The following is a 14,799-nucleotide window of genomic DNA, read 5'->3' as shown; positions in this document are numbered from 1 at the left end:
AGGGTTGATTTTCATAGTGCATTCTGTTTTTTTAATATTATTTAAAACTTCTTTTAATACATAAAGGCACTATTGGATGTAATTATTGAATTGACTGTTTTTGATTCCAGTGAACCTCATTTTATTTGAATGCCTAGGAGTAGACCCTTCTAAAAGTCCCAGTAGATTTGGGATTTGTTAGACTTCTAAACACCCCTGAATGTCTCATCTACATTTAGCTATGAAAACTGGAAAGAAAAAAAAAAAGTCCAATCTATTTGTTTGTTTTACTTACCTAGTTTTTGAACAGCTAATTTTAAAATACTTGGAATTTAACAGAATCCCAGTTTTTATCCAAATATTATTGCGTGCAATTCAAAAATTGTCTAGCAATTGTCATTCAACATTCAGCTTTATCAGTTTCTACTTTCTATTTTGCTGAGAAAACAAACTCAAATGCAATGTCCTTTTATGTGTTAGAAGGGCAGCTATTTATCAGAACTTATTATGCTAAATCAGAAGCTGACCCTAGTATGGACGGCCCATTTTCTTTGATTGGAAAAACAATGAAAACTTTGATACACAAACAAATATAAATGTTTATATTAAAAATTATGTTATTGTGCTAAGCAGGATATACTTCTGTCTCTATCCATTGTTTAAGTTATATAGCTCAAGAGAAATTTAGTTTTTCTACTGTGTAAAATGCATAAATATAAAATATATAAACTGAACGTCAAAATTGATGTATCCTTTATACAGCAGGTCTCCTGCTTGACTTTTGACCTGGTTGTGTAATATACTGTAAATATGACACGTATCCTTCCTGCATAGCAAAATGAGCAGTCTAGTGGGAACTTCTGTAACTCTTCAAAGTTTTCATCTAGAAAGCTTGTGCTCTCAGTGGTGGCTAACTGCTGCTGATTTTGCTATATTTTCTTCTGTTCTAAAGTTGTACGCAATATCAAGAGAATAAGTGTATACAGAGCTTGGGGGGGGGGGGAAGAATCATGAAAATATAGTTTAAATAAATATGTGAAAATACTAATACATTTACAAAAATTGTTAGCACGCCAAAATGTGTTTCATAGTCTTTCTCATATGATCATAAAGTTCATTCTGGCATGAAAGATGACAGCAGTCCTTGGAATCAGTAAGAAAAATGTAGTCTCACTACTCGAGTCCAGTACCAATGGTTCCCAAAAATTCATTTTCACATATAATCGTGAGACAAAAAGGCCTATCACATGCCTGAAACCCTGTGTAGTTTTTAGCCATGCTGAAGCCTGGCCAGTGAACCTGCACATGGACTGAAAAGCAAAGCCTACAGATCGGTTTGGAAACCACTGCTTTAAGTCAGACATTCAGTTCTTGTGACAGATCTAGGTCAGCTGCTTAAAGAGCATTTCTGGGGTGGGCTCTGATTTCAGAACCTATTGCTTGTAGTTTTGGATGACTTTTGAGTGTCATTTTATGAAAATGCTCTTGAGAACAAGCAGATAAGTGCAATTACACGTCAAGGCATATTTACAGAAATGGATTTAGACAAACTCGAATGTATTCTAATCACACACAAACCAGCTTCAGTTCGTAAGTTGTAAAACTGTGGCTTAAGTAATGCTTTTGGGGGCAGAGGACGCTTGCTGTAGCTTTCCTGCACAGCACAGATGTGAAAGGCTGTTTTTCCTAGCTATCATCATATTGTTATCTGCTTGGATATTCTTTTTCATGCAAAATAACTCTTAGGTAGCTTCTGTTTCCTACTGAAACTTTGGAGGAAAACCATTTACCATTATGATCAGAATCTTTTTCCTCTTTACATAGGAACTGGAACAATTGCTAATGATAGAGACAAAAAATTATAGAAAGACCATAAAGTTTTATCAGAAGCTATTGCAGAAAGAAAGAAGAAACAAAGGTAATATTACAGCAACCTGCCAGTAATGAAATGAGGGGATATTACATTATTTAAGGAAATTTCCATATATATAAAATCATTGATGTTTTTATGCTATGTGTATTTCACATCTAAAGGTCCTGAAATCAAATCTATGTTGCCCAAATTGAGAGGACAGCTACAGGAAATGAAATCAAAGGTGCAGTTTCTTGAACTGGTGAAGAAGTATGTGCAGGCAAGTCAGACTTTGTTTTGCTTTGGTTTCATGTGTCATTCCAATACTGCATTAGTGTAGTAGGCCCTTCAAGTCAGCATGTGAAATGCGGAGTGTTTTGACAAGTGCTAAATTAAGTAAAATTTAAAAGAATGATTGGAATAAATATAATAGCTGTCTAGTATTGTTTTTTAAAAAAAGCAATTGTTTAAAGAAATGTGTTTTGGCTTTAGGTTGAATTGACTGCATTTTCAGTGGATTTTCCTCTTTGTACATTTTATTTTTGCATTGCTTTGCGTCTTTGAGCAGATCATGTACGCGGAGCAGTGGGGTGTGGAATCCTGTGCGCTTCCCACGGTCGTTCACAACGGCAGAGCTGACACATTGGATGTGGCACCTACCGACGAGCCATCGTTGCTTGTTTACTACAACACAGTGAAACACCAATGCAATAATCAAAATGGAGTAAGAGATCTGCAGGCTGGGACACCACTTGGTTTAATGGCTTATTTATATTCTAGGTATAGTATATTTTGCACATCCTTAATTGGGAGTGAAGCGGGGCATTGTTACTAATTAAAAAAATAGTTTCTACAATAGATCTTAAATATTCATGATTGCATGAACTCTCATGTATCAAGCTTAATGTTATTTCTGTGCACACTTGTTTGCAGAAATGGGCATGGGAATGGCAAAAGACAGTCTGATAAGAAATAAGCTGAACCACAAAGTTTGGATTTGATTTTAAACTGGAGCAATTGATAATAAATGAAAAATTAATAACTTTAAACTTTTTTATCCCTTACTTATTTGAATTTTGGCTCTGATAGTTGCCATGGAATCACGGTTTTATGTTACTGCTAGCAGGTAGCAATTCTTCAGAACATATGATTTGATAATTCCTATTACATAGGGTCTGGATGTGAAAACACAGGTTCTGCTTTACAAATTATGGATTCGGTCCTTGAGACTGCTCAAGATGTATGCTTTTCTCAGGGCTGCAGATGGGGACCAAGATGTCCTTTAACCCTCAGTTGAGATGAGGGGGGTGTCATTTCTGAGGTACCCTGGGAGTAACGGTATGAGGGAGGGGAACAACCTGAGAGATGGGATGGCTCCATCAGCCTTGTGCCTCTCTAGGGGTCTAAATACAAAAGACACTCCCAGGGAATTTGTAAGTCATGTTTTCATCTGGTTTGAACAGTCAGAAAGATACAAGGATTCAGTTTCTGAAAAGCTCAAAATAAAATCGAGCATTTTAAGCGGCGGAGGCAGGTAACAGGAAGCAACATAAGCTTTTACCCCTGACTCATCCTGACCCTTAGACCCAGTTACTTATCCTGAGTGCTGCCCATCCTGGTAGCTAATATTTTGGCCAGAGCAATCAAAATGCTTTGGAATCAGAGCTTCACCATTCAGCAGCCCCAGACTCTCTCATGGTTTGCAGTAAGCTGTCAAGTAGACATGACAATTAACTCAGCTTAATATCTTGTGTATATGTATATAAATAAAATACACTCATTTATAATGCGTGTATAATAAGTATATTTTTATTGTTAAAGCAGCTGCTATTCTAATTACTGTTACAAGAAAGATCTCATTTTCTTGATCAAAGCATCTACTTTTTATGCTTTTACTATAAAAACCTTCTACAGCAGCATCAAATGAGATGACAGAAACAGGAAAATTAAATGTGTTCTTCATTACTAATATTAGAAAGTAAATTTTGAAGATAGTAGAAATGTCAAAGGGGTTCTTCATAAAATTCTAAGCTCTTTATTAACTTTTTTATTAAACAGAAATCATACTTCTACTGTTGGCAGTCTCAATATTTCTCATTTTTCCCCAAAGCATTGATGTGTAAAAATAAAATAAAAATGAATCAGAATTTCCTGTAGAGCTTTTGATGTTCCTGCCAGTTCCTGATGTTTTTAGGATTTTTATTGTTGCTGTACTCTACTGCAAGAAGAAATCATGTTCTTGCTTGTCTGAAGGCTTTTTCTTGTGCTTCACAGAAACGCATTTTTAGAAGGTTATGTACAACAGTTTCTCTACACTTTTCGTTATTTCTGCACACAAGAAGAATTCTTGCAGTTTCTGCTTGAAAGAATCAGCATCACTTTATCCAGGTACAGTAACTTCCTGTGAAAAATGTTATTAAAGCACAACTGATTTTTCCTCCAATGGCAAAGAGCTGTTTCTGAAAAGAACTACTTAATGAACTTCAGTTTTTGATGGTTATTTTTGTAAGACTGTCTTGGCAAGTGAGAGTGAAATTAGAGCAAGTGCTATATTTGGCAATATGCTTTCTTCATTTTTTCTTCTAAATTCTGTGACTCTTGCTTTAGCCACTTGTTTGATATTGGGTCATAAACACAACCACAGTTTTGTTTCCATAGAGCCACAGATTGTAAAGATGTGAAACATAAGCATTTATTAGTGCGGTCAAACCCACATAATATCTGCAATTTTTTCAACATTTATTTTTAATTGTAATAGGATATCAATTTTGGTACAAAAAGTGCCTTTTTCTTCTCAGCAGTGCAAGCCTGGACCCTTCAACATCATTTACCAAAATATGTAACCGCAGTTTCTACATCCTGCAGGCTTGGATTGAAGACTGCTACAGTGTAGACTTTGCAACAAATACTGATCTTTTGTATACTCTAAAAGAGTTTATTTCTTCCAAGGTAAGACAGAATTTTGGCAGAAGCTTTAAGAAAAAAAGGTCAATTGAAGTCAGTTATGGTATACGAGACACTGCTATTATAAAATCTGTTTTAATCACAAATAAAAGTAAAGTACAAAAAAAGTTGCTGCCTTTGACAGCTACATTCAGTACAGCTGATTTTGGACTGGCTTGAGTCTCATAAGTATTTTGTATCTTGCTTATAATTTCTGGGAAATTCAGTTCAATATTCTATTAATCTATATTCCATTTACAGGTTGCTCCATTAAATGGCTATGGTGAGCGCTTGTTGTCATTGCTTGAGGATGCTTCTGCCAGGAAAAGTGATGGTGCTTATCGTTGCTCCAGCATGGACAAATGTGAAGAGGAAGGCGAGGAGGACAGAAAAGCATTACATTCGTTATGTAAAAAGCTCTCAGAAGATGTTTCCAGGAAGGTATGTGGTTTCTTTAGACTGTGGTACATGCAGCACCTTTTCCATACATTATTTTCTCACACACACACAAAAAAAGAGTATTCAGTTTAGGATCTGGACCTGATTCCCAATTCTGAGAGGAGGTGAACACTTCACCCTTGATACTAACTTGTGACTCATAGTTACTGGGAAACCTTTTCTCCCCCTTGTCAATTATTGATACTTTTATTACATATATATCTTCATTTGTAAGACTAAAAGTATAAGAAAACAGTGAGGGGCAAGGTTCCCTTCTAGAATTTCAAGCTTGTAAAAAACTTGTCTGCACTTTTGTCTGTTTTTACTCACTTATAGAGCGTGCTAGTGAAAAGTAACCCCAGAACTTGGAACGTACTGTAGCCTTTGCCCAAAACAAGTCCTCTTCACAGAGTAACTGGAGTGGCATACGAAAGTTGAATGTATTGATATTGTGCAGATTGAATTTAGAATCACTGTCTTGATAAAGCTGCAGAATTCCATGGGGTTCACTGGAGATTCAATCAATAAAGGGCAAGAAGAACAGGGAAAAAGCAGATTTCTTGTATTGACACTGCATCACAATGATACTGGAAGATAGGAGAAGGGAAAAGAATGGAAAACGAGCAATGTTAGTTCAAGCATTATGTGATTAGAAGTTAATATCATGATAGAAATTAGTATCGCAGTGATTAGAAGTTGATATCACAATAATGGAGCTAATGAAGAGAGGGCAAACTGAACATAGGGTGAAATACTGCAAGATTATGCCCAGGAAAATAACATGATTGAGAACGAGATCAATAGTTCACCTTCTGGAAGGAGGTTGATTACAAGTCACACAGGGGAAAAGTTTGAAAATAAAGTCTGATGTCTGTCCTGAACAAAGACAATAAATAATGAATTGGAATATACAGTACTGCATGCCAGAGCTGTGAAGGTCGTGGGAGATACATGCCTGACCAAAAATGGTAAAAAATAAAAAATCCAGAGAACAGGTTGCCTTTCAGTCATTCTGATAAAGTTGTTGTAAAGAGTAATCTTAAGGCATTGATTTGGCCTTATGTTAATTTTTTTGAATTCAGTGAAAGTTTTCTGTGCTCTGGAAAGCGAACGATAATGTATGCATTAATTCTGATTGCAGCAGTAGCCTTTGTATGAGCTTTCATACATTTTCACTCATATGTAGTATTTGTTTCATAGGGCTGTTTTATTCCAACCAAAAAGAGTACAAGAGATAATAAGAGGTAAAATATAAAACTTCAGAACATAAATTTTTTTATGTTGGCGGGCTTGAATGCACAAAAATTTGTTTTAGATACAGACTGGTTTAGATCTAGAAGCTTCCTGCTCATGCTCACTGACTGTGCATATCATATTGACCTAAAATAGCAATATGGGGAAACCAGTTAGTGTATGCCTCCCTGGGTAAGCCTGAAGACTAGCTAGAGTTTTGCATCTCCAAAGGTCTTTCTCTGACATAGTGTTCCAGAAGGTTAGATCAAAAGGAGACATAACGTTGGCCTTAGAGGACAGGAGACACAATGTTGGCTGCCTTTTTTTTTCTCTACAGAACTTTAACTGGAAACTTTCCAAAGGTATGGGACCAATTGCGCATCATCAGAGAGAGCGACTGTACACTATTTCATCCGTTTTGCCAAAGCCGTGCTATACCAGTTTTACAGAAGAATTCCCGGTTTCCTTTGCTAAAGCAGATGAAGTGGAGCCATATCTCTTAACAGAATACAGTGTGCAACAGCTTTGTTGTCAGCTGACGTTGCTACAACAGGTAAAAAGGGCTGAGTTCACTTGGAAGTACAAATAATGCACATCTTATTTTATACTCAACCTCCTTTCTTTACCATCTTCCAACCCTATTTCAAGCTGAGTAGGCTTCCACCTTTTCATAATACTTGGAATTAAAATACTTCATTTTCCTCCAAGTCTCTACAGTGAAATCTAGAAAGGCTAACTCAATTCATACGCAGTGATCCCTCCGATAAATTTTGTGAAGGACAGAAATTTCTGTCATTTTTATCCTCTAGCATTTTAAAAGGATTGCTAGTTCTAACAACAGGACATATCTTGTTCTTTTTGTTTAGGAAGTATTTCATAAATGCCATCCAGTACACTTTCTAAATTCAAGAGCACTCGGTGTTAAAGACAAATCTGTTGCTGTCCAAAAGTAAGTACATTGCTTGTTTTAACCATCCCGCTATTCTGTTGATGCACAATAGTTCATGTTATACCTTTAATACATCCAGGAAGAGAAAAACTTTTCAAATATTTTCTATTTTTCCTCAGAATAGATATTCTCTTTACATATATTTTTGAACTTCAGGAGATTTTATATATATGTATATGTGTGGTAGCTCACATTTGCAAAGTGATTTCCTTGAAATCTGAAGTCAGGCCAAAATATTAGGGAAGATTTATGTTGTGGGGGTTGTGGAGGATTTATTTTGTGGGGAGAAAATTGTAATGGTTTCTGAAGCAGGCTACTTGGCAAATATATCCATATATAATCTCCATGCCCATTCATTTTATACTGTTACAACCGCTGATGTTCACAGATACGTAAGAATTTTCCTATAGTTTTTAGAATGATTACAAATTTTAAGTTACTTGTTCAACTGTAATTATTATTTTCATCCAGCCACATGGGCTCTTAATTATAATTGATTAAGGCCTAGTTCTTACATACCCAATGGATTCTGCAGGCTTCTAATTAGTACTTGTTAATTATACTAAATGCAGTAGACTTTTCTGTCTAAGGATGGGGAAAGTCCATGTAAATCATATCTTCTTGTATAAGTTGTTGAATGTCAGAGATCAGCAAGATCAGCTGGTTTATACTGGTTTGGGGTGGAGGCATGGGGAAACGAACTGGGTGGTGCCCCTGGGTGTCAGGACCAGAGAGCAGCCACTGGCCCATTATTGAGAGCATAGCTGTAGCCCATGCCCTTTCAGGCTCAGTTTCTTATGTGGTGTCAGCTTTTATTGCTTTTGGATTCTGGCTGTTATTTTGTCTGTTAGCTGTTTTTCCGCTTGAACAATTGTTTTTTCAGTAACAAGTGTGAAGGTGTCTTTTTATACGGAAGTGTTTGCTGCACATGCTTGTCTTGTAATTACATATGCTTGTCTTGTAATTTTAAGGAAGATAAGTAACATATCTCACCATGTACTTTTTAAAAAGTTTTAAAAATCAAGATTGAAAACACTGCAAAGTTATTTTAATGGTTAGAAATTGGCAGTTTTCCTTGCAAATCTAATGTCTGCATTACTTATTTTTGCCTTTTTTCCCCACCCTTTCCATAGAGCTGTTTCAACTGAGGCAGTTTCACTTAAAGTCTGTAATTTGTTTCTGTCAAAGCGTGTACAAGACCAGTACCTTCTACAGTTATTAAGAAATGCAGACAGTGTCAGTACCTGGGTTGCTGCTGAAATTGTAACATGTCACACTTCTAAGGTTTGTCATAGTTTTATTATATTATTAATTATGAAACTGTTACCTATTTTCTGTACCTGTCAGTGGGCTGTCAACAGTTTCGTTTATTGTCACTAGGAGGGTCTGCTTGATGTTTTGTAGTAGCAGGTTTGAAAACTTAATAGAATATAAGAAATTAATAGCCTAAGGATGAGAGAAGTCAGACTTTAACAAGGACACCTCAGTGACAGAAAAAATAGTGACAGAAGGATATATTACTACAGTCAACAATTTTGATAACAAATTCTGAAAGAAGGTGCATTTCTTTTTTCATCCTTCTCATTTAATTTTCTTATTTCCAATCACTTTGTAGATTTGTGTAGTAGCACATTCCGGGAGTAATTAGATTTCTGTCTGGCCAGTTACTATTTTTGTCAAAACTAAGCAGCTGTTGACTGTTGTGATTAACTGACATTTCAGAACTGTGCACATCGCTTATATACCTTCTTGATAGTTTAACGGAAAGTTGCTCCTTAAACTTGATTAATGCTTTGACTTCTGAACTGACTGCTGCAACAATATCTTAGTAAATATGTGTTTCTATGGCTACTAGGCTGCTACCAGATGATTCCTTTCTAATCACTGTGAAAAACCTGAGTCTGCATTTATCCACAATTGTTTCTTTATATTCAAGGAGTCAGAGACCAAACCTCTGAATTCCCTTATCACTCTTTCTGTTGGGTTATCTACTGGGTTTTTATTGGGCTTCCGATTTATAGTATTTCTCAAAAATATATATATGAAATGAACAATTCAAACTTTTTTTTAGCAAATCCTGGGAGAAGAAATAATCTGCTAGAATCACAATATATAGCTCACACTTTATTCTTCTGACAGGCAGTACGGCTCTGGTTGGTCATATAAAGTCTGCATGTTTTGCTAACCTTTAGAGGTACTTGGCCATTCAGCAGACGCTATATATGAATGATTTTCAGTGAGTAGTGTTGTGTTAGTCCTTTGCTTTCTCTCTGCTGTTTTCTTCTAGTGCCTCTTTCCAGCCTTGCAAGAGCAATAGAATCAAGAAATTACTGACGATAAGCACTGGGCTTGAGTCTTAGCACCACCCACTACTTGCAAGGGTACTTTATTCCCATGAAATCAGTAGAACTACCTTCTAATTCCAAAATAAAGCAGTATCCAGATTAAGCATTTTACTAGCAACTGACTGAATTTGATAGCTTCCAAACACACACAAGCTCTAAAAAAATGGTGTATCTTAATATTTTTTCCAGCTGCAGGTGAGCTTGTTATCAAAATTTCTTCTTATAGCAAAGTCCTGCTATGAACAAAGAAATTTTGCTACTGCGATGCAAATCTTAGCGGGCTTGGAAAATCTTATTGTTCGACAGTTACCAGTAAGTGATGCGTTTTGGGACTCTTTTCTGTAACTATTTTGTTTAATCATAATCTTGTTCTGATACGGAGAATAATGTGAAAAACAAAACTGTATTTTGTTTTATTGGAAGGCATGGAAAATTTTACCTGCAAAAGTAGCTGAAATAATGGAAGAACTCAAGGCTGTTGAGGTATAGTACAAAGTCGTCAATGTAAAATACTCCTTGGGGGCTGGAGAAGGTGTGAGATCTGCCTACATGGGTGCCTCTGCAGGATAAAAGCCAAAATGATTATTTTGTACTACTAAGGAGATTTTAACTTGATTTAGGACCGTTAGCTCTTGATTAGCCCAGCATTAACATTAATTTTCATCTCAATATTTTTTCTCAAAAATATATCCTATGTGACTAAAAAAAAGACATTTCAAAGCAATTTAGCAGATTTAAATACACTTTTTCTGTTGATTTCTGCAGGAGTTTTGTGGCTCTAATCTGTTTTGAACAATCTTAAATGTTTGTTCTTATCACAGGCATTCCCTTATTGATCTATCTGATTTTGAATCCTAGAATGAAATTCTAAGATATAATTTTGTCTGTGAATTAGAAACATCAAGAATTCTCTTTTGGAATATCTTTTGATTAAAGTTACTTTCTTTAGTTCTGTATTTAAATTTTTTTTTTTATTTAACATGTTGTCTTCAACTGCAATACCAAAAGTTGAAATTCATTACAAATAAATATGTAGTGCTAAACACATGAAATGGAGACCTCGTTATAAAGCCTGCCTTGACACTAAACCTGAGATTTGTCTGTGTACATTTTTAAACCAGGTGTTTTTAAAAAGTGACAGCTTGTGTTTGATGGAAGGAGAAAGATTCAAAACACATCCAACAATTCCATCAGCCCATGTTTTGGCTATGCATGTCCAGCAACTTGAAACTGGAGGATTCACAATGACAAATGGAGCTCACAAGTGGACTAAACTTAGGTAACTATTTTAATTATATATATGTCACCTGAATTTTTAGAATAGAATATGGTCTAATGAGGTAATAAGAAGAAACACAGCATTTCACATTAGCAGTTTAGATCACTGCAGTCATTTTGACATCTAACTAAAGGGACAGATATAGAAGTGAACACTCTGCGCCTTTGAATTTAAAGTTTTATTATCAGCAGAAAAACAAATTAACCTTTTTTCCCATATTTTCTTTCAAGAAATATTGCAAAAGTTGTGAGCCAAGTTCATGCATTTCAAGAGAATCCCTATACATTTTCACCAGATTTCAAGCTGCAGTCTTACCTCAGACAAAGAATAACTCGTTTTAAAGATGCAGACATTTCTGCCTTGGCAGCTGACAACTGTGCCAACTTCCATCAGATACCAGCTGAAAAGCATTCTCGAAAAATTCAGGACACACTACGCAGAATGAAGGCAACATTTCAGTAATTATTTGCATTTTATCTGTTCTATGCTAAGTGTAAAATTGGATTAAGTTGACTACATCTCTGGACCCATTCCCAAGCAAATAGTTAAGTGAAGTGAACTTCAACATACTATCTCAAGTTGGAATGGATATACTTCTTAACATGGAGTTGTAAAACACTATCTAATGAGATTGGATTTCCTGGGTAACTTATCAAAAGGATAAAAATAAAGAGAAAAGTGAAGAGAGAGTATAGATGAAAAGGATAACTCATTTTGTCACTGTTTTTTATCAGAAAAATAATTAGTCCACAAACAAATGTGTAAGAAATACTATGGAAAGAACTTAAAATTGCAGTTTCTTTTGCAAATTTGGCCTAGGAGAGTTCAGAGTGTAGTTTGTTAAATGTTGAATATATTTTTATATAAACATAGTGCATTTGTACCCTGTCACAGTGTGCATATAATTCAGGGACACAGATCCTCTACTATCCTCTGATTATTGGTGGGTTTTTCTGTTATATTGTGTTTCATGAAAACTTTACTTGATTTAAATAATTGGCCATCTTTTTCTTCAAGCATACTAAGGAAGGAGAGGAATGCCATACTGAAACATTTTGGTTTGGTTTTAATGCTGTTGAACTAACCTGTTTCCAAATAAAAGTAAGACCTGAATCTAAATATTACCACTTTGTTGCTCTGGTTCTGCCTTCATGGCTTTGTGAAGACGGCAAATGTGAAATTGCTTGTTTTTGACTGTACTTGGTGCAAGAGTCCCTTTGCCAATTTGTGTACGTATGTATGTGCACACATTTGATTATAGCTTTTGCTCCTGAGGTTACTTTTCTAGATTATAGTGCTCCAACAGCACTAAGTAAAGATAACTGTGTGTGAAATTTGGATCTGCATCTTGTAAAACTTTGGTGCTAACATATTTATAGAGCTTATGCTTACAAGACCTTCTAAATGGCAATGAAATTGGATGATATTGCTAGAAAGTTTATTGAGCTACCCAGGTTCATGCAAGGCCAAGATTTTAAGCCTACAAGTTACTTACAAATGCAAGTATTTCTATCAGAGGGAACAGTAGTAGTATTCGAAGAGAGGTGGGGAAGGGCAAGAAACAGCTAAAATAAGCTCTGTCCTGAAAATAGTTTGTTAGAACTATATTAAAATGAAGAAAAAAGATGTTTTGGAAAGAGCAAATGTGAACTAACTGCACTGGAATATCTTAGCGACGGGAAAGATAATGACATAAGAAATGGGAATGTGCACATCTTTAGTGCTTTGCAAACTGTAGTATTGTGTTTGACAGAAATGCATGTGCACGTGTTAAGTTGTAGCTCGTTCAATGTCTAAGAGGAAAGCTTCTCCTTTTCTCTTATCAATAATGGCAATATATACGATCACAGGCCTTTTGCTTCTCCTCTTTCTCAGTCAAACACAAGGTGTGCCAGTTCTTTCCATTAAATACCTCACTTATTCATGCTAATATATTAACACCAGACTAACTTTTGTGCTGTCTTACTAGTTTAAACACCTGTAGAACTCAGTCCTCAGCAGGATTTTCTTGCATTTGTTTTACTTTTAAGATGATTTATTTTGATACTTATATGCAAGTTTATCTTGTCATTAATTGTAGTATCCTGACTTACCCTTAGGAAGTAAAATGTGTTGCTATTTTAATAGTATTTCTCTAAAATTGCTAACTGTAAAAACACTTAATGATTACCTCCTATCTTTATGTAATACAGTGATGCAAGGATGTCAATGATGATGCTATCATCAGACATAAATTTCACATAATATTTGATCTATATGCATTTATTCTAATTTTTTTATTTTTAATTATTTGCTTTGCTTTCTCAATCAGAAATTTACTATTCACTTAAAGCCACGCCTTGCCTTTGAAAGACAGTAAAATTTAAAGTAGCATAATCTTAACTAATGCAAAGAACTCCACAAAACTTTCTAATCACATGATTTTAGTAAACACATTTGATACAGTTGTCAGGCTGTTGAAATTGCTTTTCTGGATTTACTTAGCATTTACATTTTGCACCCATGATATTTAGCTCACATATTTGTTACAGTTTTGATCAGGATTTAAAACAATTACTACATCTAGAAAATATTATGTTTATTCTATGACAATAACTGGTGCTATTCAAGCATTTAAAAATCATTTCTTACCTTCTGTATAATGCTTCAGTGTATCAGACTTGGTATTGCTATAAATGCATATGATTGCATTACGGTACTACTTTGGGGTGTTCTCATCAATCAGATATTTAAGATTTTGTATTTAGATACCACCCCACAATAAAAATTAATGTAAATAGCTATTGAAAAAATCACACTTTTACAAGAAAACTGGTCTGCTTTTGTCCATGAACACTGATGTATGCACCTCTTATATTATATGACACAGATTTCTGAATAAAGTTATGTCTAGCATCTAACTGTACTGTTTGTTTATGACTAACTTGTAGGAGGGGCTGGGATAAAGTTTCCTTTCCTTGTGGGGAGTGTCCTTTTAAAAGAAAATGAAGGACAAAATTTGTCAGAGAAACAAGTTCAGTATTATTTAGTTGGCAAAAGTTTACTGGTGTCAGTAATGCATAAATGAAGGAGCATGCAGTCTACCCCATGTTCCCGTTCCAATATCAAATGAGAATGTTTGGAAAAAATGAGGTTTGTTCTAGAAACTGGAATTGCCACTAGCTCTCCTACTTCTTCTCCATTTTCCCCACCCATACCTCATCTTGTTTTTATGTTGATTATTTTTCAGACAGTGACCACTGAGTTTCTGAAATGAAATGTGCTCCGTGCTTTGCAGTTGCTCGGTGACATTGGTGTTCTTCCTGCTTCCCTTCACTGGTGTCTGTCCCCAGAATTCCTGGGTTTTTAAGCCTCCTGCTAGATAGATACCTGGGTGCTAAGTCCTAGCTACACTACTTGCATTTGAAAGCTTTATACTTGGGTTTCCAGGACCCACAGCTCCAACACCTCCAGAAGCCTGCCGGGAAACATGACTGAATTCTGTTGGATCCTGTGAGTTATTCCGTAGAAGCCCAACCCAGGAAACTGGAAAATATTTCATGAATCAGATTCATGTTTCTGACAAATCACTTTCCTTGGGAACTTTTCAGCCAGTTCTAAACTTTGCTTTTTGTTTTTCTCCATTCTGCCTTCTTTATGTATTAGATTGGTTTCGTAAGCATTCCTGGGACTCTTTTATAACTCTTCTGAGTATTGTATGTGATTTGCAAAGGATCCACATTTTAGAAATCCATTTCTAAATAACAAATAAGTAAACTATAGTCTGAAGGGAGGGAAGCCA

The 14,799-nt window shown here is 35.5% G+C and overlaps 1 protein-coding gene across 1 annotated transcript in view; it reads left to right on the top strand.

Annotated features, from left to right (window-relative positions):
* The window catches only part of KNDC1 (kinase non-catalytic C-lobe domain containing 1), a 64,467-nt gene extending 50,582 nt beyond the window's left edge, over positions 1-13,885 (top strand). Inside the window, exons 18-30 of the mRNA XM_067299535.1 lie at positions 1,804-1,897; positions 2,014-2,111; positions 2,400-2,611; positions 4,106-4,219; positions 4,633-4,780; positions 5,036-5,215; positions 6,783-6,998; positions 7,312-7,394; positions 8,528-8,678; positions 9,929-10,051; positions 10,163-10,222; positions 10,861-11,018; positions 11,249-13,885. Coding sequence (XP_067155636.1) covers positions 1,804-1,897; positions 2,014-2,111; positions 2,400-2,611; positions 4,106-4,219; positions 4,633-4,780; positions 5,036-5,215; positions 6,783-6,998; positions 7,312-7,394; positions 8,528-8,678; positions 9,929-10,051; positions 10,163-10,222; positions 10,861-11,018; positions 11,249-11,480 — 1,869 coding nt within the window. The 3' untranslated portion in view covers positions 11,481-13,885. The remainder of the gene's footprint in view (positions 1-1,803; positions 1,898-2,013; positions 2,112-2,399; positions 2,612-4,105; positions 4,220-4,632; positions 4,781-5,035; positions 5,216-6,782; positions 6,999-7,311; positions 7,395-8,527; positions 8,679-9,928; positions 10,052-10,162; positions 10,223-10,860; positions 11,019-11,248) is intronic.
* The last annotated feature ends 914 nt before the right edge of the window (positions 13,886-14,799 follow it).

The sequence above is a fragment of the Apteryx mantelli genome, chromosome 7, assembly GCF_036417845.1.
Source record: "Apteryx mantelli isolate bAptMan1 chromosome 7, bAptMan1.hap1, whole genome shotgun sequence".
Lineage (NCBI taxonomy): Eukaryota > Metazoa > Chordata > Aves > Apterygiformes > Apterygidae > Apteryx > Apteryx mantelli.
The sequence above is the reverse complement of the archived record's forward strand: the minus strand, read 5'-3'. Positions and strand labels throughout refer to the sequence as shown.